This window comes from Equus caballus, chromosome 2, assembly GCF_041296265.1.
Source record: "Equus caballus isolate H_3958 breed thoroughbred chromosome 2, TB-T2T, whole genome shotgun sequence".
NCBI lineage: Eukaryota > Metazoa > Chordata > Mammalia > Perissodactyla > Equidae > Equus > Equus caballus.
The window spans coordinates 11331930-11358815 of NC_091685.1; the positions used below are offsets into that span (position 1 = coordinate 11331930).

A 26886-nucleotide genomic window follows, 5' to 3' on the forward strand; every position below is an offset into this window, starting at 1 on the left:
AAAATTATTATTTTTTGAGTTGCACCCAATTCAAACAAATGTGAGGGCCTGCTGAAGGCATTTGTTTAATTTGCTATTGAGAATAGCAATGTATTTAACTCGATATTATGCAAATATGCTCTTGGCCAGATGACTCCAATGTACTCTTAAATTCAACTATTTTGAGTTGGTACATTTATTAAAAAAAAGGAGATAGAGACTGGATCTTGAGATTGTAAAATTGAGTGATATTAATATAATTCAAAACTATCTATGATCCAGAGATATTTTAATGGAATTTTATGGAATTTACATTTTGTGCTATTCTCTGTTATGGTTTGAAATACCACAAAATGTGAAACTCTACATCTGCTCCAAGCTTCCTTTCTTCCTTCTAGTTCAAGGCTAGTGACGGCACTATGGATCTCAACCTCTCTCACTCTTCTAGGAACCGGAGAGAGAGGGTGAGAGAGGGAGAGAGACAGAGAGAAGGAGACAGAGAAAGCTTGTCTTCTATTCTCAAATCCCCTTCTGGGTAGCATCCTAATTCTCTTTCTTCTTCATAGCCAAACTTTTCAGAGTTGTTAATACTTTCTCCACAGTTTCGATTAGTTGCCATCCTGATCACTTCTCAACCCACTTTATTTTGGCTTCTATATCTATCATTTCAACAACTCGTCCTACGGTTACAACTGACTTCCAGGCCACCACTGCATCTTATCTGAATATTGCAATCCCATTAGAACTGGTCTCCTAGTTCCAGTCTTACACCCCCACCCCCTGTAATTTTTCATAAATGTTAAGATCCTGGGACATGGATTCCCAAGACTGCGTGGATTCAAATTCTGATCCCACTTCTTACCCTCTGATGTCCTTGGGCAAATTGCATAGTTTCTCTGTGTCTCAGTTTCCATATATGTAAAATGGGGATAATGGTAATATCTACCTCAAATGTTTATTATGAGGCTTAAATGTTACTACATGTAAATCACTTTAGAATGCCACTTAGGCACACAATAAATATTTGTTTGCTATTCTTATCTTTCAAATAGCTGTCAGAGTGATCTATCTAACCATGTCACTTTCCATCTTAAATCCCTTCAGGGGATGCCCGTGGCCTTAGGAAAAGTCCGAACTCCTTACCTGGGCCTACCAGGCATCATTATCTATGTTGCTGGGGCTTTTTCAGTGTCCCCTGTCCTATACTGCAGCCAAGGAAATTCAATTCAGTGGACAATTGCACAGGAATGCCGAAAGGAGGAAAGGACTGATGCCCTGCTCTTGGTCCCCCAAATGGGAGTTTTGAGTTGCAACAAGCATTGAAAGCCAGTCTTTGGCCAGAATAGCTAACTTTCGAAATTCCCGAATCTCCCATTAGCGTGTCCTGTTGGAGTAGGCTGCAGATCTTCGCTCTCAACGAGGGGTAAGAGCACAGAAGCAGCATCATAAGGGAAGTTCCTACTGCATGAAGTGGAGGTGGGAAAAGCCCACCTCTTCCAGCCTGGGGGACTAGGGCAAAAAGCGGCAGAGGCTAGGAAGCCAGTGATCAGGAGAAAATCCGATGATTCCCCTCTAGGCTAAAATCCTGGGAGTGGGGTTTGGATCGATGGAGGGAACAGCTGAGAGCGCAGGGGACTTTGCCTTGCTTCACTCTGGGAGGAAGCAGAGTGACAATGGCAGTGAAGCAGAGAGAAGGCTGGAGCTGGCGCCTCGAGCCTCTCCTAGGTCCTGGGTATAGTGCAGAAAGTCAGAGTTCCTTTGTTTTCCAAGGAAGGACGTGGAAGGCAGTTGATGGACTAGCCAGGTCTCAGAGGGATTAACACCTTCAGCAAGAGCCTGGGCAGGACTGGGTCAACTAAGGCATCCCCAGGCCCTGGCCCTGCTGAGAGAACTAACTAGAAGTTCACCCACCACACCCTGCTATTTGTCAGTCAGCACAAAGGGACCAGACGAGACTAGATCTCACGAAGCTGAGACTAGCCGGGATCCTGAGGGCAGAGCACGGATCTGAAGTCTTTGGCCTGATCACTATCACGCGGTCATATGAGGGCCACCATACACCCATCACGATTTGTGGAAGGAGCAGGGCACACAAGGAGAATCTGGAAAATGAAAATGCCATGAGTTACCCAGAAGAGATTGTATAAACCAGAAGATTCTGAGACACTGTTGAATAACAACTTCTGGTTGAGGGATGGAGGTAGGCAGGAGGTAGGAAGCTCTTGGGAAGAAGGAGCTGACACACTTCAGGTGTGGTGCACAATGGAACATTTAAGGGGCCAGTATTTGGTCCAGATGAAGACATCATCACTGGAGTCTGTCTTAACCATTCACCTGCCAAATGACACCTGGCTCCAGAGACTGGGGTGGCGGCTTGAGGAGTGAGGGACAGTGACAGGGAGAACAGGGAGCTGTGGCAGAGACTGGGGTTATTGTTCAGGGCTGTAAATCCAGCACCTGACATGTGCTTGTCTTAGCATAAATGAATGGGTGAGTGAATGAATGAATGAACTGAGGGCAATGTCTATGAAGAAGGCTGGGAGTGGCGCTAGGAGCTCGGGAAGTCAGGTTGTTGGATCCTGGTTCGCTACCTGCTAGGTAATAAATACTAAAAACTCACTGCTTTCTAGTTATTTTACTACAGCCTGTGCTCTTGAGGTTGTTTATGTCTCTCATATCCAGGCCTGGCTCCATGGGCGTGGGACCTAAGCAGTCACGCAGGGCCCTGAATTCAGAAGGTTACATGCTCTGTTGAATGCCCTGCTGTCATCATCTCCAAACTGTTAATACATTTTTAACAAGGAGCTCCACATTCTCATTTTGCACTGGGATCCACAAATTATGTAGCGGGCGCTGATTGCATGCCTGGTGGAAATGCTAGATAATGGTACGCTATTTCATGTCTCTCCCCAATCCAGTGTTCAGTGTCCTCTGTTAGCAGCTTGAAATGGAACATGGTGGACATTGGCAAACGTTAGAAATCAGAATGAGAACCACTTGTAAAACAATTACCAGCACAGCACTGGATAGGCCACGTTCTGTGAGTACAAAGATCATAAACGCCTACCACCAGCCCCCACACCCCTGTGGGTTTTGATAGAATGTCACAGTGGGAAAGAAAGCTTTTTGCATAGCCGTTTACTATTTGTGGCAAAAAAAAGAAAAACAATGACTTCAGCCATGGCATTATTTCAAAACCTAATTTCAGACCTCCCATGACTGAAAACTGTATGACACTCCAGGAGGGTATAAGAAGTCCTGAATGAAGGTTTGCATCAATTGATAAAGGCTTAGAAATCCGGGAACTCGCGCCTCCTCTGGCCAAGCCCGAGCTGCCCCACCCACCGCTCTTCCTCCTTCCCAGGGAAGAAAGGAGCTTCCCGCAGGCCACAGAGACGCGGTGGGAGAGGTGACCCTCCCCAAGCGCGGGGCTCGAGAAAGCTCACCCTCTCCCCCCGCCCCAGAGACTGCCGGCAATCCGCGCGGCGCACGGCGATGGAGTCCTCCTGGCTAGCGACGCGCTGGGCGCGGCCCTTTTACCTGGCTTTCGTGTTCTGCCTGGCCCTCGGGCTGCTGCAGGCCATCAAGCTGTACCTGCGGAGGCAGCGGCTGCTGCGAGACCTGCGCCCCTTCCCCGCGCCCCCCACCCACTGGTTCTACGGGCACCAAAAGGTAGATAGAAGGGAGGGGAGAAGGAGGATGCTGGAAACCGGGTGAGCAGAGGCGGCTGCTTCTTTCCCTTCCTCCCATTCTCCCGTCCTGCACAAACCTCTCTGGCCCAGCGCGTGGCTCTGGGCATCTTTTCATTACACCAGACTTTCCCTCACAGCCCTACTGGGAAACGGAAACACCCTGGAGCCACTAGAGAGGAATTTTGGGGAGCTGGGAGGGGGCTATTTAAAGAGACAAAACAGAAAAAGAGAACGTGGTGTAACTCAGGTCTGTGTCCAATTGCTTCACCAATCTCTTGTATATAAATGCATTTTATTTATACCGCATTTGTATTTATTTATATTGCATTTTAAAAAACCTTCCACATATATTGCTAAAAAAATGGTATGTTATCCTGAATAACACTTATTAATTGCAGAAAATATGCAAAATTGGATGCAGTAGTTGCCACCCTTAGTCCCTTCCAGCCAGAGAAAATTAACTTCTTTTCTTAAGAGTCTCGTGAAGTAGGGTGCAGCCCCAGCCAATCACTAAAAAAATATCGACTAAATGAAATTGTAAAATAGAAGGAGACCCTTACCTTTTGGTCTCTCCAGTTCTCTAAGTCCGTTCCCACCCCTGATTCCTTGTTTTATTCATTCTGCCAACTTTGAGTGGCAGGTGTGTGATAGGTGCTTGGGTTACAAAGAGGAGATAGGTGCCTGCTCTCAAGGCGCCCAAGTCAGAGGTGTAGGTAGACCACAGAGAGAAGATGAAAATACAGGGTCATGAGCGCTTTGACAGAGGCCCAGGGACAAGCGAACCTTGGAGGGACGTACGTATCTCTACCTAGGGGAGGAAAGAAAGTCTGTGAAAGGCTGAGCAGAATCCTAAAGGGTGGGTGGGGTGGGGTGGGGAGGGTGTCCCTAGCAGAATCCTACTGCAGAGTCCTTTGGCTCCCCCACTCCTACTCCTCTTTCCTAAGGCAGCCACTTTCAAGTCTTTCATCTGTTTATTTAAATCCTTACTTGTAAAATGTTATTACTGTGTTGCATTTCTTAATTTAATAATTTTGGATATCCATCTATTAACTACCTTATGATGAGTAATCATTTACACTGCATCTTTTACTGCCCCCATATAGTTATATTGTATTTTTTTGTTAAATAGAAAAACTAGTCTTTATATTTTGATTATGTAAATGATATTCGCCACCGACTTAATGGTTGATTTTGTTCCTATTCTCATAGGGCTTTTCTCTCCCATGGTGTTGTTAACTTCCTCCTTTTCTCACATGCTTAGTTTTTCAATATCTATCACTATTGTTGTTTCCCAAATGCTTTAATAGATCTGTCAATCACATCTCAATGATATTTCCAAATATTCAAGCACATCAAACAGTCTGTCCGTCCATATGCTTTTCTGGAGTCATTGCTCCTGGAGACTTCTCCTCCTGTTCTCATCTGGACTGGCTGCTCTGTAGGCCTGGTGTATGGATGTTGTGCTGTCCTGTGTCACATCTCCTGTCTCCTGGATACTCTGTCCTCTTTTGTTCTTGATTTATTTAATCATTTCTATGGGTAGCTTCTTGAGAAGGAATGAAGGAGTGTCAGGTGCGTTTTTTGAGCTCTTGAATGGCTGTAAATGTCTTTATCATAATTTTGAACTGGAATGATACTTTGGCTGGGTGTAGAATTACACTTTGGAAGAAATTTTCTCACAGAGTTTCGAAGACATTGTTCCATTGTCTTCTAGCTTTCAGGATAACTGTTGAAAGTTCTGATACCTTTCTGATTTTTTCCAACAGTTTTATCGTGGTAAAATATACACAACATAAAATTTATCATATTAACTATTTTTAAAAGTGTACTGTTCAGTGATATTAAATGCATTCGTAATGTTGTGCAATCATCAATGTCATCCAACTCCATAACTCTTTTCATCTTGTGAAACTGAAACTCTATACCATTAAACAATAACTCCCCGTTTCCGCCTCTCCTCAGCCCCTGGTAACTATCATTCTATTTTCTGTCTCTATGATTTTGACTACTCTAAGTATCTCGTATAAGTGGAGTCGTATAGTGTTTATCTTTTTGTGGCTAGATTATTTCACTTAGCATTATGTCCTCAAGCTTCATCTATATTGTAGCATATGTTAGAATTTCCTTCCTTTTTAAGGCTGAATAATATTCCGTTGAGTGTACATACCACATTTTGTTTATCCCTTCATCCATCGATGGACACTTGGTTGTTTCCACATTTTAGCTGTTGTTAACATAGGTGTTCAGTATCTCTTTGAGACCCTCCTTTCAATTCTTTTGGATATACACCCAGAAATGGAATTGCTGGATCATATGGTAGTTCTATTTTTAATTTTTTTTCTCAGTTTTTTTTATTGAGTTATTGATAGGTTACAATCTTGTGAAATTTCAATTGTACATTAATGTTTGTCAGTCATGTTGTAGGTGCACCACTTCACCCTTTGTGCCCACCCCCCACCCCACCTTTCCCCTGGTAGCCACTAAACTGTTCTTGGTCCATAGTTTTAAATTCCTCATATGAGTGGAGTCATACACAGATTATCTTTCTCTTGCTGGCTTATTTCACTTAACATAATTCTCTCAAGGTCCATCCATGTTATTGCAAATGGAATGATTTTGTTCTGTTTTGCAGCTGAGTAGTATTCTATTGTATATATGTACCACATCTTTATCCATTCGTCTGTTGCTGGGCACTTAGGTTGCTTCCACGTCTTGGCTATTGTAAACAGTGCTGCAATAAACATTGGGGTGCACAGGACTTTTGGGATTGCTGACTTCAGGCTCTTTGGATAAATACCCAGTAGTGGGATGGCTGGATCGTATGGTAGTTCTATTTTTAGTTTTTTGAGGAATCTCCATACTGTTTTCCATAGTGGCTGCACCAGTTTGCATTGCCACCAGCAGTGTATGAGGGTTCCTTTTTCTCCACAACCTCTCCACCATTTGTTGCTATTAGTTTTAGATATTTTTGTCATTCTAACGGGTGTAAGGTGATATCTTAGTGTAGTTTTGATTTGCATTTCCCTGATGATCAGTGATGATGAGCATCTTTTCATGTGCCTATTGGCCATCAGTATATCTTCTTTGGAGAAATGTCTGTTCATGTCTCCAGCCCATTTTTTGATTGGGTTGTTTGATGTTTTGTGATTGAGTTGCGAGAGTTCTTTATATATTAAGGATATTAAGCCTTTGTCAGATATATGACTTGCAAATATTTTTTCCCAGTTAGTGGGTTGTTTTTTTGTTTCAATCCTGTTTTCATTTGCCTTGAAAAAGCTCTTTAATCTGTGAAGTCCCATTTGTTTATTCTTTCTATTGTTTCCCTTCTCTGAGAAGGCATGGTGTCCGAAAAGATCCTTTTAATACTGATGTCAAAGAGTGTACTGCCTACGTTTTCTTCCAGAAGCCTTATGGTTTCAGTTCTCACCTTTAGGTCTTTAATCCATTTTGAGTTTATTTTGGTGAATGGTGAAAAAGAATGGTCAATTTTCATTCTTTTACATGTGGCTTTCCAGTTTTCCCAGCACCATTTGTTGAAAAGACTTTCTTTTCTCCATTGTATGCCCTCAGCTCCTTTGTCAAAGATAAGCTGTCCATAGATGTGTGGTTTTATTTCTGGGCTTTCAATTTTGTTTCATTGATCTGTGCACCTGTTTTTGTACCAGTACCATGCTGTTTTGATTACTGTAGCTTTGTAGTATGTTTTGAAGTCAGGGATTGTGATGCCTCCCGTTTTGTTCTTTTTTCTCAGGATTGCTTTAGCAATTCGGGGTCTTTTGTTGCCCCATATGAATTTTAGGATTCTTTGTTCTAATTCTGTAAAGAATGCCATTGGGATTCTGATTGGGATGGTGTTGAATCTGTAGATTGCTTTAGGTAGAATGGACATTTTAGCTATGTTTATTCTTCCAATCCATGTACATGGAATGTCTTTCCATCTCCTTATGTCGTCATCCAATTCTCTCAGAAAGGCCTTGTAATTTTCATTATATAGGTCCTTCACTTCCTTAGTTAAATTTACCCCAAGGTATTTTATTCTTTTTGTTGCGATTGTGAATGGTATTGTATTCTTGAGTTCTTTTTCTGTTGGTTCATTACTGGAGTATAGAAATGCTACTGATTTATGCAAATTGATTTTATACCCTGAAACTTTGCTGTAGTTGTTGATTACTTCTAGCAGTTTTCCGATGGATTCTTTGGGGTTTTCTATATATAAGATCATGTTGTCTGCAAACAGCGAGAGTTTCACTTCTTCCCTCCCTATTTGGATTCCTTTTATTCCTTTTTCTTGCCTGATTGCTCTGGCCAGGACCTCCAGTACTATGTTAAATAAGAGTGGTGATAGAGGGCATCCTTGTGTCGTTCCCGTTCTCAGGGGGATGGCGCTCAGTTTTTTCCCATTGAGAATGATGTTGGCTATGGGTTTGTCGTATATGGCCTTTATTATGTTGAGGTAGTTTCCTTCTATGCCCATTTTGTTCAGAGTTTTTATCATAAATGGCTGTTGGATCTTGTCAAATGCCTTCTCTGCATCTATTGAGATGATCATGTGGTTTTTATTCCTCAGTTTGTTGATGTGGTGTATCACGTTGATTGATTTGCGGATGTTGAACCATCCCTCTGTCCCTGGTATGAATCCCACTTGATCATGATGTATGATCCTTTTGATGAATTGCTGAATTCAGGTTGCCAAAATTTTGTTTAGAATTTTTGCGTTTATGTTCATCAGTGATATTGGCCTGTAGTTCTCTTTTTTTGTGCTGTCCCTGTCAGGCTTTGGTATCAGTGTGATGTTGGCCTCACAGAATGTGCTAGGAGGTGTTCCATCCTCCCTAATTTTTTGGAATAGCTTGAAAAGGATAGGTATTAAATCCTCTCTGAAAGTTTGGCAGAATTCCCCATGAAAGCCATCTGGGCCTGGGGTTTTATTCTTTGGGATGCTTTTCATTGCTGTTTCAATCTCTTTCCTTGTGAATGGTCTGTTCAAATTCTCTGCTTCTTCTTGAGAGAGCTTTGGGAGATTATAGGAGTCTAAGAATTTATCCATTTCCTCTAGGTTATCCATTTTGTTGGCATATAGTTTTTCACAGTATTCTCTTATAATCTGTTGTATTTCTGTGGAGTCTGTTTTTATTTCTCCTCTTTCATTTCTGATTTTGTTTATTTAAGCTGTCTCTCTTTTTTTCTTTCTGAGTCTTGCTAGGGGTTTGTCAATTTTATTTATCTTCTCAAAGAACCAGCTCTTTGTTTCATTGATCCTTTCTACTGCCTTTTTTGTTTCAATAGCATTTATTTCTGCTCTGATTTTTATTATTTCTCTCCTTCTGTTGACTTTGGACTTTGTTTGTTCTTCTTTCTCTAATTCAGTTAGGTGTAGTTTAAGATTGCTTATTTGGGATTTTTCTTGTTTATTAAGATGTGTTGTATTACGATGAATTTCCCTCTTAATACAGCTTTTGCTGTATCCCATATGAGTTGGTATGGCATGTTATCATTTTCATTTGTCTCCAGGTATTTTTTGATTTCTTCTTTAATTTCTTCAATGATCTATTGCTTGTTCAATAGCATATTGTTTAGTCTCCACATCCTTGTGCCTTTCTCAGCTTTTTTCTTGTAATTAATTTCTAGCTTTATAGCATTATGATGGGAGAAAATGCTTATTATTTCAATTTTTTTAGATTTGTACAGTCTTGCCTTGTTTCCCAACATATGGTTTATCCTTGAGAATGTTCCATGCACACTTGAGAAGAATGTGTATTCTGCTGTTTTTGGATGAAGTGTTCTATATATGTCTATTAACTTCAATTGTTTTAGCTTTTCGTTTAGCTCCACTGTTTCCTTGTTGGTTTTCTGTCTGGATGATCTGTCCATTGATGTGTTGTGGTGTTGAGATCCTATGCTATTATTGTGTTCTTTTTAATGTCTTCTTTTAGTTGCTTTATGAACTTTGGTGCTCCTGTGTTGGGTGCATAGATATTTATAAGCATTATTTCTTCTTGATGAAGTGTCCCTTTGATCATTATATAATGTCCCTCTGTGTCTCTCTTTACCTGCCTTATTTTGAAATCTGTTTTGTCTGATATAAGTATTGTGACACCGGCTTTCTTTTGTTTGCTATTAGCTTTGAGTATTGTCTTCCACTTCTTCACTCAGAGCCTGTGTTTGTTCTTGGGGCTGAGGTGTGTTTCCTGGAGGCAACAAATTGTTGCATCTTGTTCTTTAATCCATTTTGGCACTCCGTGTCTTTTTATTGGAGAGTTCAATCCGTTTACGTTGAGGGTGAGTATTGATGCATGAGGGCTTAATGCTGTCATTCTGTTGCTCATTATCTGGTTTTCCTGTTTTTCCTTTGTTTCTCGTCCTGTGTGTTTTAGCCTACCCATTGACTTCTGCAATTCCTTATGCTGGGTTTCTTAGATTTCCCCTTATTTATGTTTTGTGTCTCTGTTCTGTTTTTTAGTTTAGTGGCTACCCTGAAGTTTGTATTCAGAATCTCGTGTATAATATAGTCCATTTTCTGGTGGTCTCTTATTTACTTGACCTAGACTGATTTAGTCCCTTTGCTCTTCCCCTCCTAAATTATTCTCTTCATCTCTTCTTCCAACTCGTGTTGTGAGTTTGTGGTTAGAGTGATAAGATCGTCTTTGCTTTGGTGGTTTCCTTCCCTTTATCCTAATGCTATAGTTGAATATTTGTTATCTTATTCTGATTCTATCTGTTTGTCTCCCTACTCTGTGATTTGTGACCCCTTTCTCCCTTTTTTTCTTTTTTCAGGTATGAAAGCCTTCTTGAGGATTTCTTGTAGTGGAGGTCTTTTGGTTACAAAGTCCCTTAGCTTTTGTTTGTCTGGAAAATATTTAATTTCTCCCTCATATCTGAAGGATATTTTTGCTAGATAGAGTATTCTTGGCTGAAGATTTTCATCCTGTAAAGTTTTGAATATGTCATTCCATTCTCTCCTAGCTTGTAAAGTTTCTGTGGAGAAATCCGCTGAAAGTCTGATAGAAGTTCCTTTGTAGGTTATTTTCTTCTGCCTTGCTGCCCTGAGTATTTTTTCTTTGTCATTCATTTTTGCCATTTGTACTACTATATGCCTTGCAGTAGGTCTTTTTACATTGACAAATCTAGGATATCTGAAAGCTTCCTCCATACACATTTCTCCCTCAATCCCTAGATTTGGGAAATTTTCTTCTATTATTTCTTCAAGCACTCTTTCTGTTCCATTTTCCTTTCCACACCCTCAGGGATTCCAATAATTCTTAAATTGGATTTCCTCATTGAATACACTATTTCTTGGAGATTTTCTTTTTCTTTTTAAAAATTGTTAATTCTCTTTCTTCCTCTGTCTGGAGCCATTCAGCCTGTCTATCTTCGATTATGCTAATTTGCCCTCTATGGTATCTACACGTGCATTCAGGGAATGCATATTCTGTTTTATCTGATCTGTTGTATTTTTCATCTCTAGTATTTCTGATTGATTCTTCTTTATAGTTTCAATCTCTTTTGTGAAGTAACTCCAGAACTCATTGACTTATTTCTCTATATTTACCTTTACCTCATTGAGTTTTTTGATGATAGCTACTCTGAACTCATTTTCACTTAGTTTACCTATTTCCAAGTCCTCAGGACTTAGTTCTGTGTTTTTATTGTTTTCCTTGTCATCTGGAGCTTTTATAAATTGCTGGATGGTAGAGGAGTGGGTTTTGCTCATGATGCTATTTTTCAGTTGCAGTTACAGCCTGTCGCCACTAGATGGGGGTCGAGAGCCACCCATTCTGAGCCGGCTGCCTTCAGCTGCGATGGCGGTGCACAGAGTGGGTTGGGGGAGGAGGGGCACTTTCTCTCACATGTGGAACTGGATTCCAATCAGCTCTCGCTCTCTGGTTTCCCTGGGCCCTGACTTGATGGGGTCCCCGCACACAAAAGCTTTCCCCTGTTAGTGGGTTTCCACTGCATGGGTGGTGGGAGTCCTGGACCATCCTGTGGATATGTGGCCCCTCCCCCGCTCCTTCCCTCACCCTCTGCAGTGACCCCAGTCTTTAGGGGAGGGAGTGAAGTTCTCTCTTACCCCGTTCAAGCTCCTCCAGGGGCGGCTCCAGCCTCTCCGCCCTCCGTCGTTTGGCTGCTGTGGGTCTCTGACGATCTCTGTATTATTAGAATTATTGGTTGAAATTCAGTTGTTCATTTTTGGTTGTAGTTTGGAGAGGAGAGAGTCCTGGGTGAGCTCACTCCGCCATGTCACTGACGTCACGAATCTGGACCTCCTGGATTTAAAAAAAAAACCTTTGCTTTTTGATTTTATCTTCCTACGATTTCTGCTAAAACCATTTTTTTTAATTTGGCTATCATAATTTTAATTTCCAAGAGCTCTGTCTTATCCTTCATTTATTCTTCAGTCAGTTACCTTATGATGCATGAAAAAATACCCTAAGACTTAGTTGCTTAAGACAACAAAGAAGTCCAATTTCTGTATTTTTCCTTTTGTTGCTTGTGCTTTTGGTGTTATATCTAAGAAAACATTGCCAAATGCAAGGCTAAATCCTTACGTTTTCTTCTAAGAGTCAGAGTTTTAGCTCTTTCATTTTGAACTTTGATCAATTATGAATTAATTTTTGTATATTGTGTGAGGTAGGGGTCCAACTTCATTCTTCTGAATATAGATATGCAGTATCCCAGCACCATTTGTTGAAAAGACTATTCTTTCCCCCATTGAATTGTTTTGGCACCTGAATAGGAGAAAGCCAGTCCTCCTCCTCCCTGTCTCCTTTGCTATCACATACTACCACACTCACAACACTTCTGACACCAGATGTGTGGGAATTTTCCCCACACTAAGCAATTCTGTGACACCAGCTGGAAGTCCTATAATTTAGCTCAATTCTGACGCCATCTGCCTGGAGAAAGCATCAGATCCCACAGATTAAGAGCTCAATCCTGCAAGATTGCCCCCTTCCCCTTCAGATGCCAATCACAAGTCCAGGTTGAAATCTGAGGTTCTGACTAATCAACTGTAAATCAGAGGTTCCCAGGACTCCCTCCTCAGGTTTCATTAATTTGCTAGAACAGTTCACAGAACTCAGGAAAACACTTTACTTACTGCTACTGGCTTATTATAAAAGGATATGATAAAAGATATAGATGAACATCCAAAAGGAAGAGATGCATAGGGTAAGGTTTGTAGGAAGGGGCATTATTTCTCTGGGGACTAAGCATTTTCTGAATATTTCTGAGCAACATTTCCTAAATATGTGTAATACATATTTTCAAATGTATTTAGATGCTGTTGTGGATGAAGAAGTATGAATTCATATATTTCAGGATTCACAATAGCTTTCTGTCCTTTTTATCCAGACAGAAGTTACTAAAGGTATAACCAAATGCTTGTGGCTGAGGGTCTCCATGACAATGTCTAACCTAAAGAAATAATCTTCATGTGAGACTATAATGTCCATGAGGGCAAAGATCTTGCCTGCCTTATAGTTTTCTAAGTCTCTATTGCCTGGTACATATAATAGGCACTTAATAAATTCTCATCTGTTTACTGTTTGCAAAGGAACAAATGAATACATATTCACATTGTTGGGAAACACTGCTTGCATCGTCAGTGGATATTTGTCACTGGCTTGATTGTGGCAATGGGAGCAAAAAGGTCTGTAGCATTTCAAGAATTAGATTTCAAGAGTCTCAATGCTTTAGGGCTCCTAACCTATCCAGGGAGCACTTCATGGGTTAGAGGTACTAGCTGGTAATAGAGGAAATTGGGAGCCAAAGTTTTCCATCTCTGCTGAGGTGGAAACACCCTTCTCAGGGTAGGAACAAACCAACACAGGGAAAATCCTGTGATTGGTCACACAGGAAGAACTTGCCAGCCTTAAGTTTTCTCTGCAAGTTAGGACCCCCATGATCATGCTCAAATGTGTCACTAGGCACACCCAGACACACACGTACACCCGGACACGACACACACATACAGGTGCTCCCCCTCCCCCACATTATACAAGAATCTGATGTAAATGAATCTCATTGTCAGTGATTTAGAGGAACTATTTATTTTTATTTATTTTTTAAAGATTTTATGTTTCCTTTTCCCCGCAAAGCCCCCTGGTAGATAGTTGTGTATTTTTAGTTGTGCGTCCTTCTAGTTGTGGCATGTGGGATGCCGCCTCAGCATGGCCTGATGAGTGGTGCCGTGTCCACGCCCAGGACTTGAACCAGCAAAACCTGGGGCTGCTGAAGCAGAGCGTGTGAACTTAACTGGTTGGCCACAGGGTGGCCCCCTAGAGGAACTATTTAAATGGGCCATTAGTAATCTGCTTGTCAAGGCAAAAAGTTCATCTCTGATGGTAATATTTGTACTGATTTATAAATGTTGGAAGCTTAGAATTTTGTATTTGAGTTTGCTTCAGGCTTCATACACCTGTTTAAATGAGGCTTCTACTGTCGTAAGGGAAAAGAATTGGATTTTCTTTGTAGATGGAGTTGGCAGGTTTTTAGAAAGAAGTCTTCATTATTAAGTTTTGAGAAAGAATCACTCATCAGTCATTACAGAGGAAAAGAGAGAGGGAATGGAGTGGTGAGCTGGATGATGGGTCATGTCAATCTACTAACAGTTTGCTTTCCACATTGGAAAAAAACTTTTTCAGCTTCCAGACTCCACTTCTAATCTAAGTATGTGATGTTGGTGGTGAGGCAGAGTGTGTGACTTGGCTCCCTTCACCCTCTCGGTTGGGTATATGTCATTGGCAGTGACTTAGTCTGGGGATACAACATGTATTTATAGTGAAAAGATAAATATACTAACCTTGTTTAGAAAATTATACCCCAAGCTTAGAAATCCCAAGGAAAGTAGGTTCACCCACTTCCAGGAAAAGGACTTGGCCCCTCTGCCTGTGCAACCTCATCCAGGCCCTGAGCTCAGCTTGTGTTTCTAAGAGGGGACAAATCCAGGCTGGCTGACTTCTCTAATTTCCTTCACTTTTTTTCACTACAGTTACTTCAGGATGGTAAAATGGAGAAGCTTGAGGAGCTTGTCGAAAAATACCCTTGTGCCTTTCCTTGCTGGGTTGGGCCCTTCCAGGCATTTTTCTATATCTATGACCCAGACTATGCGAAGACATTTCTGAGCAGAACAGGTAAGAAAAGAGGGAATCTCAAGAATGTAATCCTCATAGGATGATATGCGCAACCCACAGGCAGGACTCTAAAGGAATTCTGCAGCAGAGATCAGTACTGGGCCTTTATGAGACACTGGAGAAAATGTGGGGAGGTTTCCTACCAATCCTGAAGGGGATCCCATGTCCCCCAGGCCCTGGTCTGGTTCAGGCTCCCGTGGGCCCTTTTAGGTCAGTATATCTCAGAGGCCAGGAAGCACCCCCAGATCACCAGGGGCTTCCTTTGCCTCTCTTGCTTCTGTGACTTCAGTGTCAGCAACACTCCCCACCCTCAGCCCCTTTCTTGAGCAGAGTCTTCAGGGGATGCTGACGTAGCTCTGCCTCTACTTGTTCAGTATGTCAGCCTGATTCCTAGATCATTAATCTACCCGTCTAACCTCTTGATTGCGGTCCAAATATTGTTTTTCTTTTCTCCCTGTTTCCCAACTGTGCTCCCTTTTGGGGGCACACATCATCTGACTCCCCCATCCAATCCTTTTCCGTGGCTTCCATGGTGGAATATCTCATAGCTAAAATTTAAACGTGCAGTTCTTGCTCCACAAACTCTGGTATCCTCATCTTTCGTCCCTGTGCCCTTGTCTCGATTGCTCTCAGTCAATCCTAGTACAAGGAAGCAGCCTTTCCCTGCAAGTCTCCATGTTGCCCCTCCCCCAGCTGATTCCTCTCAAGCTCACCTCTTAAAGCACACGAGCCTAAACATCTCCAGGTGAGAGTTCAGGGGGCTCCAGGCGGCATTTGTACCTCCCTCTCTGGTGTCTGCTGCCCCAGCTCTAAGAGTTCATTTGGTTTCCAGAAAGGATACAATATGTTGTCCCAACTCCTGTCCTGGAACCTTGTGACTGTCAGCAATCTCTGTGTCTGTTGGAGGAAGTGTAAACAAGGGAGGAACCTGGGTTCTTGAACCTGTCTGTCTTGTGGGCTTTCTGTTCTCTGGTTCCAGAACCAAGGCTTGGGGTTTCCCCGGGCCTGCCAAGGGCTGTAGGAAGTGAGCTCTGGGCTCCCTCTTACTCACTGTTTGTGGTTAGTGCAGCCAAATGAAGAGAACTGTCGCCTGTGGTGACCAGTGATTTTCCTCTGATGCTGTCTCTTGTCTCCTCTGCTTGTCTCTGCAGATCCCAAGTCCAAGTACCCATGCAAGGTCTTGCTTCCATGTCTTGGTATGTATGTGCAAATGAGAGGGGTGCCCCGCTCTCTCGCTTGAAGTCCCCTTTCCATTAAAGCATTAGTTCCTTGTGAATTTTGTGTTCCCAGTATAGTTCATGGATTGGTTTGGAGTTGAGAGGACATGAATATTTGTTGTGTTTCTACTTTGAGCTAGAGACCAGGCTTGTATATAGACAAGACCAGCTAGAGAAGGTGCCTTATGTATACACCTTCCTTTAATGTGCCCAGCGACACAGTGAAGTAGATATTTATTATCACACTTTATGATTGAGAAAACCAAGCCTCAGGAAGTTTAAGTGACCTACTCTATTATGTCATATGCCGCATAATGATGTTTTAGTCAATGATGGAGGGCATATACAATGGTGTTCCTATAAGATTATTACCATATAGCCTAGGAGTGTAGTAGGCTATACCATCCAGGTTTGTGCAAGTACACTCTATTATGTTTACACAGCCATGAAATCAACTAACAACACATTTTTCAGAGCATATCCCCATCATTAAGCGACATATGACTCTACTAGACAGGTCGTAACTGGGGATTCCAGGATTATCACTTTCATCAGGCTTTTAAACTTGGAGTCTTTCTCACGAAGCTAAATACATCCATCCCAGATGTAAGCATCAAAACTCCCCTCAATCTTAACAGATGGGCACTGCTTTGATATTCCACTATGTCATGACCACCTATGCATCATGGTCATTCCATGATGTCTGTGTTCCTCACCTTTCCTTCCTTGTCTCATCTAATAAAATAGCATGAGGTTTTGTGCCTTTTATTTCTCAAGGAAAAGGACTAGTGAGTCTCGATGGACCCAAGTGGTTCCAGCACCGTTGCCTATTAACTCCTGGATATAGTGCTAACATCTTGAAATCATATGTCGAGGTGATGGCCCATTCTGTGAACATGATGTTGGTAAGTGAAGGGACAAAAGTGCTCTGGTGTGTTGCAAAATGCTTCCAACAGGGACTGGGTTAGACATATGTTTAATGGGCAGTGAGAGTCTAAGGGGGATGATTTCTAGAAATTAACCAATGTGCAAGTACCCACTGAGCAATAGGTGTCCATGTAAAGCTTTGGGATTGTTCTTGGGGTGATAAAAAAAAGAGGAAGATCTGGTCATCTATCTTAGATATGTTTTGAGATCCTATGGCAGTAAACCAAGGACCAAGTAGTAGGATTCAGACGGTAGGTGCTGTAGGCCACGGGTGAGGAAACCAGGAGCGCCTACAATAGCTTCAGATTCAGAGGAGACTCCAATTTACCATGAATGTGTGCTGCACTAGAACATGTGGGTCATATGGACGAGGGCGTTCTCGGCAGAGTGAGTCTGTGTGAACAAGGGTTTGGAGTTTGGAATGGACTCTCCTGAAGGCCATAAAGGACCTAGCAAAGGCTAAGTGTCTACACTGAAGTGGCAGATGTGAGTGTCCTCTTGTAGACAGTGGGTGATCTTTAGGAGTTGACCTGCGCCCTCCAAAGGGGCAGGAGGACTGTGCAGAGGAATATTCCTATGGGCGGTCCCTGGTGTATAAGTGAGTTCTATTCCCAAACTCCACTGTACGTGATATCCTTTAAAGTGCACTTATTTAAAAATCAGACGAGTACCTCATTAATACAGTCTCGTCATAAACACTTCAGACACCGCAAACAAAGCCCAGGTTTCCCTCCCCCTTTTGCAAACCCATCTCTTTTCTCTAGAACTGCTGTTAGCAGCTGGTTGGCTGGGCTCTCAGCCAAGCTCACAGAAGCGGATTTAACCTGAAGTTTGCCAGATTGTGGTGAAAATACCCGTGTGAGTTCTCAAGGCAGAGAGCTGGAGGCACAGGCTAGAGGGCGGGGCATGCTGCTCCTGTTTGGTGCTGCGCAGCTTTATGCACGATTGCAAACCAGCCGGTGGTGCTCTTTGAGTTTATCTCCTTTTCGCTAAACCACTTCCATCTTGCTGGCTTCTCAGTCCCACGTTTCCCTGAGATTCCTCTCACAGCTTTCCCTCTGCTGAGTTGTCCAAAGTGCCTCCAGCTTTGAGCCGCCTCTTTGCTCTCATTTCTTCTAAACTCACTCTTTGTACTCAGCAAAACTTACATAATTCAAGATGAAAGCAACTGACTAAACAATTACATTTAGGTAGAAGCATTAAATAATGTTTTTTTCCTGTGGCCTCCAAATTCTTAGCACTCAGCCGTAGGCATACGTGCTCAACAAGTATAGGTTGATGTGAACTTAAACCTTGAGATTTATATGTATTTTGACAGAAAGAATGCTTATTATCACAAATACACATTCAACAGGGGACTTTGTGGCAGTTTAAGCTACAAAACCTTTCAGGTGTGTGAGTAGGTCGTTTTCGGGGAGGTAAAGTGGACGCAGGCAGCGCTTGGCTGGGCGTCAGCTCCCTGCAGCTGCTCCAATCATGGCTTGTCTCTTTCTCCCACTTCTCAATAGAAAATGGTTTTCCCCCCAATGTTCCAGGTTTATTTTAAGAGTGGTTATGGTGTTTGAGAGTAGTGTCGGGGTGGGGTGTCTAGCAGTTTGGGGATGCTGATGGAGGAAGCCCTGTAATTATGGGTCTTGTAGCAGAGACTGTCTTTTTACTGGGACTCTGATCTGTGTTAAAGCAGAGTTATGGTAATAATTGAAAGGCCAAAGCTCCTTCACTCAGCCACTTACCAGACACCTGGTTTACTCCATCTTCTTTCTCACCCAGCTGGGTTCATTTTCCCTTCCTCATGCCAAAGAAGCACTTGTCTTACTGCCCTTCATGACCTTTGGCTCCTGCTCGGTCGGGGCTGTCTCCCTCACGTCATAAGGGCAGGGTCAGAGAGGAGTCTTCAGATACAGGCGGTCTCATGATGGTGATGCTGTTGATCTTGACCTCCTGTGCCAGGGCAAGTGGGAGAAGATTTGTGGCACTCAGGACACGATCGTGGAGGTCTTTGAGCACATCAACTTGATGGCCCTGGACATACTCATGAAATGTGCTTTCAGCCAGGAGACCAACTGCCAGATAAACAGGTCAGCTATGGGAGGACAAAAAAGACACTTGTTTGCCATTATCTAAGTCATTTATTGACATTATCCTCACTTTCTCTTCTAGCCACTGTGATCTTTATGTAAAATCGACATTTGAAGCCAGCAAAATCATCTTTTATCGCTTGTACAGTTTCTTACGTCACCACAACATACTTTTCAACTTCAGCCCTGAGGGTCACCGCTTACAGGAGACCAGCCAAATGCTGCATCAGCACACAGGTAGTTCTTGGGTTTGAGCTGCCCATGGCCATAACGCTTTCATCATTGTACTGTGTCTGTCTGGAGAAACAGGCCTCAATGTGACAAGAGAAAGAATTCTTGTCTTAATGGAGCTCTTATGTGGACACTGCTCAAAAGATATACAAGTCCTTACAAGAGTTTGATGCATCCATAGTGGTAGTCTTATCAGAAATTTTCTATATATTATGCAGTTTTTACTATGTACAATTTTTATGAATACAAATATAATCCAAGTGGGCATTTAATATTTCAAGACACACATGGCCTACGGCTTTTTGCCCATTTATTGCCATAATGATGACAAACTAAGAGCATTCATGCAACATAGGAATGAAGAGGAGAACAGAGTAAACATGGACATATATTGAAAAGAAGAGGGAAATGAGGAGTCGTTCAACGGGTGTGAAGTTTCAGTTATGCCAGCTGAGTAAGTTCTGGAGATCTGCTGTCCAACACAGTGTCTATAGTTCACTATGCTGTGTTGTACGCTTACAAAGTCACTAAGTGGGTAGATCTCAGGGTAAGTCTTCTTACCACAATAAAAAACTAAAGTAAAAGAAGCCCAGTTCAAAAATAAATAGTTTTAGCAAAACTAACATAAAAGTTGAGATAGATTAAGCTTTTTAAGCAATTCAGCATGACTTTTCATGAGCATCAGATAGAGCATATTTATCAAGCAGTTAACTAATCCTTTTTCAGCTCCACGTTTACTAGCAGTGTGACTTTGTTTTGTCTCAGTGTCTTCTGTAAAATGGGGATAAAAATGAACCAATCTCATAGGTTCATGGTGATGATTAAATATGTTAATATATGTAAGCACTTAGGAGAGTGCCTGCCGTGGAGTAAAGGTTAACTATCAGATATATTTACCCATAGGAAATTTGCGAGACACACCTGCACTTGCACACTCACAGACATAGGTGCACACATGAACCTAGATGTGGCAAGGAGGACAGTCCGATAAGCAAGTTAGAAACAATTAAGACATAAACGGGCATTATTTACAGCGAGAGTTCTCAAACCTGTTCGCATGATGACCATACAGAAAATGTAAACGTTTGTGTGGCTCGTTGGAGTAAACAGGAGTGGATTTGGGGGCATCTCCATGGGACTTGTGAAAAAAATCTTTATGTTGTCTTTGTATTACATAATTATGGTGAGAAAATGCAAAGTATTAGGTAAAAGATTAAATGTTACAGTTGTTCAAAATAAAACCTTTCAGGGGCTGGCTCTGTGGCCGAGTGGTTAAGTTCGCGCCCTCCGCTGCAGGCGGCCCAGTGTTTCCTTGGTTCGAATCCTGGGCGCGGACATGGCACTGCTCATCAAACCACGCTGAGGCGGCGTCCCACATGCCACAACTGGAAGAACCCACAATGAAGAATATACAACTATGTACTGGGGGGTTTTGGGGAGAAAAAGGGAAAAATAAAATCTTAAAAAAAAAAAAACCTTTCAAAAATTTTAATTTTTCTTTAGTTAGATTTATCAATATTTGCTTTCATTGAATCTGGATTTTTAAAAATTTTATTGATGTCATAATAGTTTATAACATTGTGTAATTTCAGTTGTACATTATTATTTGTCAGTCACAATATGAATGTGCTCCTTCACCCCTTATGCACACTCCCCAACCCTTTTGCCCTCTGGTAACCACTAATCTGTTCTCTTTGTCCATGTGTTTGTTTATCTTCCACATATGAGTGAAGTCATACGCTGTTTGTCTTTCTCTGTCTGGCTTATTTCGCTTAACATAATACCCTCAAAGTCCATCCATGTTGTTGCAAATGGGACGATTTTGTCTTTTTTTATGGCTGAGTAGTGTTGCATTGTGTGTCTTCTTTATCCAGTCATCAGTCAATGGGCACTTGGGTTGCTTGTACCTCTTGGGTGTTGCAAATAATGCTGCAGTGAACATATGGGTGCATAGGTCTCTTTGAATTGTTGGTTTCAAGTTCTTTGGGTAGATACCCAGTAGTGGGATAGCTGGGTCATATGGTATTTCTATTTTTAATTTTTTGAGAAATCTCCATCCTGTTTTCCATAGTGGCTGCACCAGTTTGCATTCCCAGCAGCAGTGTATGAGGGTTCCCTTTTCTCCACATCTTCTCCAATATTTGTTGTTTTTTTTCTTGGTAATTATAGCCATTCTAACAGGTGTAATGTGATATCTCATTGTAGTTTTGATTTGCATTTCCCTGATAATTAATGATGTTGAACATCTTTTCATGTGCCTGTTGGCCATCTGTATATCTTTGGAAAAATGTCTGTTCATATCCTCTGCCCATTTTTTGATTGAATTGTGCTTTTTTGTTTTTGAGTTGTATGAGTTCTTTATATATTTTGGAGATGAGCCCCTTGTTGGATATATGATTTGCAAATATTTTCTCCCAATTGGTGGGTTGTCTCATTGTTTTGCTCCTGATTTCCTCTGCCTTACAGAACTCTTTAGTCTGATGAAGTCCCATTTGTTTATTTTTTCTTTCGTTTCCCTTGCCAGAGTAAAGATGGTATTTGAAAAGATCCTTCTAAGACCAGTGTCAAAGATTATACTGTCTATATTTTCTTCTAGGAGTTTTATGGTTTCAGGTCTTACATTTAAGTCTTTAATCCATTTTGAGTTTATTTTTGTGTATGGTGTGAGATAATGGTCTACTTTCATTCTTTTGCATGTGGCTGTCCAGTTTTCCCAACACCATTTATTGAAGAGACTTTTCTTTCTCCATTGTATGTTCTTAGCTCTTTTGTCGAAGATTAGCTGTCTGTGGATGTATAGTTTTCTTTCTGGGCTTTCAATGCTGTTCCATTGATCTGTGTGCCTGTTTTTGTACCAGTACCATGCTGTTTTGATCACTATAGCTTTGTAGTATGTTTGAAGTCAGGGATTGTGATGCCTCCAGCTTTGTTCTTTTTCCTCAGGATTGCTTTAGCTCTTTGGGATCTTTTGTTGCCCCATATGAATTTTAAGATTCTTTCTTCTATTTCCGTGAAGAATGTCATTGGGATTCTGATTCGGATTGCATTGAATCTGTAGATTGTTTTCGGTAGTGCGGACATTTTGACTATGTTTAGTCTCCCAATCCATGTGCATGGAATATCTTTCCATTTCTTTATGTCATTGTAGATTTCTTTCAAGTCTTACAGTTTTCGCTGTATGGGTCTTTCACCTCCTTGGTTACATTTATTCTAGATACTTTATTCTTTTCATTGCGATTGTAAATGGGATTGTATTCTTGAGTTCTTTCTGTTAGTTCGCTATTAGAGTACAGGAATGCAGCTGCTTTTTGTAAGTTGATTTTGTACCCTGCAACTTTTGTTGTAGTTGTTGATTATTGAATCTGGATTTTGAGTAATAGTCACAGCCTTCCCCTATTCCAGAGTATCTCACCCGTGGCACTAATGACATTTTGGACTGAATTGGGGGGATGTCCTGTGCATTGTAAGATGTTTAGCTGCATCCCTAACATCTACCCACTTGATACCTGTAGGACTCTGACGCTTGTGGCAACCAAAAAATGTCTGCAGACATTACTGAATGTTCCCTGGGGACAGTGTTGTCGCTGGTTGAGAACCACTGCCCTATACCCAGGTTATAGAGAAATTCACCTATGCTCTCTTCTAGTGCTTGTGCAGTTTTGTTCTCCTGCATTTAGATCTCTGATCCATTTAGAGTTTATTCTTATGTATGGGTCAAGGGTTGATCTAATTTTTCCAGATCATTCTCCAGTTGTCTCATCACCATTTATTAAAAAGTTCCATCTTTTCCAGTGATTTGAATGACCACCTTTATCATAGTCTAAATTGACATATGTACTTGGATCTATTTTTGTACTTCCTTTTCCATTACATTGGTCTATCTGTTCATGTGCTAGAATCACACTGATTTTGAATATATCATTCCACTCCTAGCTGTAGAGCTTCTGCTGAGAACCTGATGGAGGTTCCTTTGTAGGTTATTTTCTTCTCTCTGGCTGCCCTTAATATTCTTTCTTTGTCATTGGCTTTTGACAGTTTTAATATAAGCCTTGGAGAAGGTCTTTTTGTAGTGACATAATTAGCAGTTCTGTTAGCTGTTAGGTACTTGTGTATCCACTTTCTTCCCCAGGTTTGGGAAGTTCTCAGCTATTGTTTCTTTGAATAAGCTCTCTGCTCCTTTCTCCCTCTCTCCTCCATTTGGGATAACTATTATCCTTATGTTACTTTTCCTAATTGACTCAGATATTTCTCATAGAATTTCTTCGTTTTTTAAGTATCTTATTTCTCTCCTCTTCCACCGGAATCATTTCTGGATTTATATCTTCGAGCTCACTATTTCTGTCTTCTATATGATCGGCTTTATTTTTCAATCTTTCTACGTTACTTTTCATCTCATTAATTGTGTTCTCCATCTCCAGAATTTCTGTTTTTATTTTTAATTTTTAAAGTTTCAATCCTTTTGGTGAAGTACTCCTTCTGCTCCTTAATTTTATTCCTGAGCTCATTAACTGTCTTTCTGGATTTTCTTGTAACTCATTGCGTTTCTTCATGACAGCTATTTTGAATTCTGTGTCAGTTAGATTGTAATCTTCTGTGACTTCAAGTTTGGTTTCTGGAGAGTTGTCATTTTCTTTCTGTTCTGCAGTGTTACTGTAGTTCTTCATGGTACTTGATGAGTTGATCATCTGCTGGCACATTTGTGGTGATAACCACCTTTCTTATTTGAGTACGGCTTTGGTTACTTTAGTTCTGAGCTGCTTCTGGTTGTGTTTGAGAGCCTGCACTTTCTACCCTCTGCTGCCTCTGCTAGAGGTGTCGTCAGTGCCCTCCTTTTGCTTCTTATGCCTCTGAGGTTGCTGGTGCCTTGCTGCTTTTGATGTTACTGCAATCTTGGGTGTCACCATTGGGGTCACTGGGCTGTGAGCACTTCTGTTGCTTCTGGGGTTGCCTGGGTCTCGTGTTACTCTCCATGGGTTTTCCATGGGCTTGGATACTGCTGCCATGTGCACCACTTGTGCTACTGCTCCTGGGATGTCTGGGAGTGCTGGTTGCATTGCTGCCAGGGGCGCTGGGTTCACGAGTGTTGCTGTTGCTGCCAGGGGCCTGGGGACCCAGGGACTTGTATGCAGCCCCTGCTGCTGTTAGAGCTGGCATCGGGGGTGCTGCCACTGGGGGCTGGGTCATGGGTTCTGTGTGGTTCTTGAAGCCTCAGGTTGCAGGTTCACCTGCCACTGCTGTGGGGGTCGAGGGCTAAGCAAGGAGTGAGTTTTTTTGTTTGTTCTGGCCACTGGCGCTAGCTGGGGTATTTTGAAAACTCAGGTCAGGGTGCCTCACCCCAGCTAGGAAAATGTGTGTTTTGGATACTGTCCCCACTGTTGGAAAGATTGGGCCACTGCTGGAGGAGGGAGAGGGGGCTGGGTCACCAGCTCCACTCTGTCCTGAACCCTCAGGGAGTTTGTGCCACCCACCACTGCTGGAGGACAGGGGCTAAGCCGTGAGTGCCTTTTCTGTCCCTGTAGCCTCTGGACACAGGCATGTGTGCTGGTGTGAGGATCTGGTTTTGGATCACCCCTGTGGGAGGAGCTATTACCCTAGTTTCACTGCCTCCCAGAAGTCCTGTATACCTACCTTCAGACATATAGATGCACGGATCTCTTAGGTGTTCCATTGTGCTGTGTAGGGAATCCTTTGTTTGTCAATGGATGTCTGATTGGTTGTAGCTTAGAGGGGAGAGATAAAGGGAATAACTCAGTTTGCCATGATGCTGATGTCACCCTCCCAAACTGATTTATTTAAAGAGACTTTTAGTATGTTTTTCTTAAATTAATAATTACTTTTTAGAGAGCTTTAGGTTTACAGAAAAATTGAGCAGAAAGCTCAAGTCCATAGTTTACTTTAGGGCTCACTCTTTATGTTGTACACCCCATGGATTTTGAGAAATCTAATGATATGTATCCATATTACGGAATAATTTCACTGCCCTAAAAACTCCCCCGAGCTCCACCTATTTATCCTTCCTTCCCTCTCCCTAAACTCCTGGCAACCACTGATTATTTATTTATTTTTTTTACTGTCTGTATTGTTTTGCCCTTTCCATGTCATTATTTGGAATCATACTGTATGTGGTCTTATAAGATTTGTTTCTTTCACTTAGTAATATGCATTTAAAGTTCCTCCATGTATTTTTATGGCTTGATAGCTCTTCTATTTTTATTGCTAAATAATATTCTATTGTATGGATGTACCACAGTTTGTTTACCCATTCACCTATTGAAGGACATCTTGGTTGCTTCCAAGTTTTGGCAGTTTTGAATAAAGCTGCTATAAGTGTTTGTGTACAAGTTTTTGTGTGGACATCAGTTTTCAACTTCTTTGGGTAAATTCGAAGGAGCATGATTGCTGGATAGTATGGTAAGAAAATGTTTAGTTTTGTAAGAATCCACCAAATTGTCTTCCACCATGGCATTACCATTTTGCCTTCCTGCCAGCAATGAATGAACAGTTCTGTCCCTCCACATCATTGCTAGCATTTGGTGTTGCCGGTGCTCTGGATTTTGGCCATTCTAATAGATGTGTAGCGGTATCTCATTGTGGTTTTTAATTTGCATCACTTTCATGGCATATGATGTGGAACATCGTTTCGTATGCTTATTTACTATCTGTGTATCTTCTTTGGTGAGGTGTCTGTTAAAGTCTTAGGTCCAGTTTTTAATCAGGTTGCTTTTTTTCTTATTGTTGAGTTTTAAGAGTTCTTTGTATATTTTGGATAACAATCCTTTATCAGAAGCGTCTTTTGCAAATATTTTCTCCCAAAATGTGGCTTGTCTTTTTATTCTCTTAAATCTGTCTTTTGCTGAGCAGTTTTGAATTTTAGTGAAGTCCAGTTTGTCAATTTTTTCTCTCATGAATCATGCTTTTGGTGTTGTATCTAAAAAGTTATTGCCAAACCCAAGGCCACATAGGTTTCCGTCTGTGTTATTTTCTAGATGTTTTGTGTTTTTACATTTAGGTCTATGATCCATTTTAAGTTAATGTTTGTGAAAGAGGTGAGATCTATGTCTAGATTCTTTTTCTTACATGTGGATGTCCAGTTTTCCCAGCACCATTTGTTGAAAAGATTGTCCTTTTTTCATTGAATAGTCTTGGCACCCTTGTCAAAAGTCATTTAACCATACATGCCAGGGTTTATCTCTGCACTCTCTATTCTATTCACATATTCTACTTATATATGGTATATGTCTGTCTTTATGCCAGTATCACACTGTTTTGGGCACTGTAGCTTTGTAGTAAGTTTTGAACTTAGGAAATGTGAGTCCTTCAGTTTTGTTCTTCTTTTTCAAGATTGTTTTGGCTATTTGGGGTCCCTTGATTCCATCAGAATTTTAGGATGGTTTTTTTCTGTTTTTTATTGTTAATTTTTAAGGCTATAAATTTTCTTTTGTTCACTGATTAAATATATCTCATGTATTTTGATAAGTAAATTTTCCAGTATCATTGTTTTTTTTCAGAAATTCTGTAATTTCTGTTTGTATTTCCCTTTCACCGTAAAGGTATTTAATAGAAGGTTTACAAATTTCTAGGTGCAAAGGCTTTTTATTTTTTGATCTTTAAAACTTTCTAGTTTTATTGC

The 26886-nt window shown here is 41.4% G+C and overlaps 1 protein-coding gene across 1 annotated transcript in view; it reads left to right on the plus strand.

The window, feature by feature from the left end:
• The first annotated feature begins 3227 nt into the window (after positions 1-3227).
• The window catches only part of CYP4X1 (cytochrome P450 family 4 subfamily X member 1), a 38452-nt gene continuing 14793 nt past the window's right edge, over positions 3228-26886 (plus strand). Inside the window, exons 1-6 of the mRNA XM_001493475.6 lie at positions 3228-3651; positions 14662-14803; positions 15955-15999; positions 16798-16925; positions 18898-19025; positions 19108-19262. Of these exons, the coding sequence (XP_001493525.3) occupies positions 3475-3651; positions 14662-14803; positions 15955-15999; positions 16798-16925; positions 18898-19025; positions 19108-19262 (775 nt within the window). The 5' untranslated portion in view covers positions 3228-3474. The remainder of the gene's footprint in view (positions 3652-14661; positions 14804-15954; positions 16000-16797; positions 16926-18897; positions 19026-19107; positions 19263-26886) is intronic.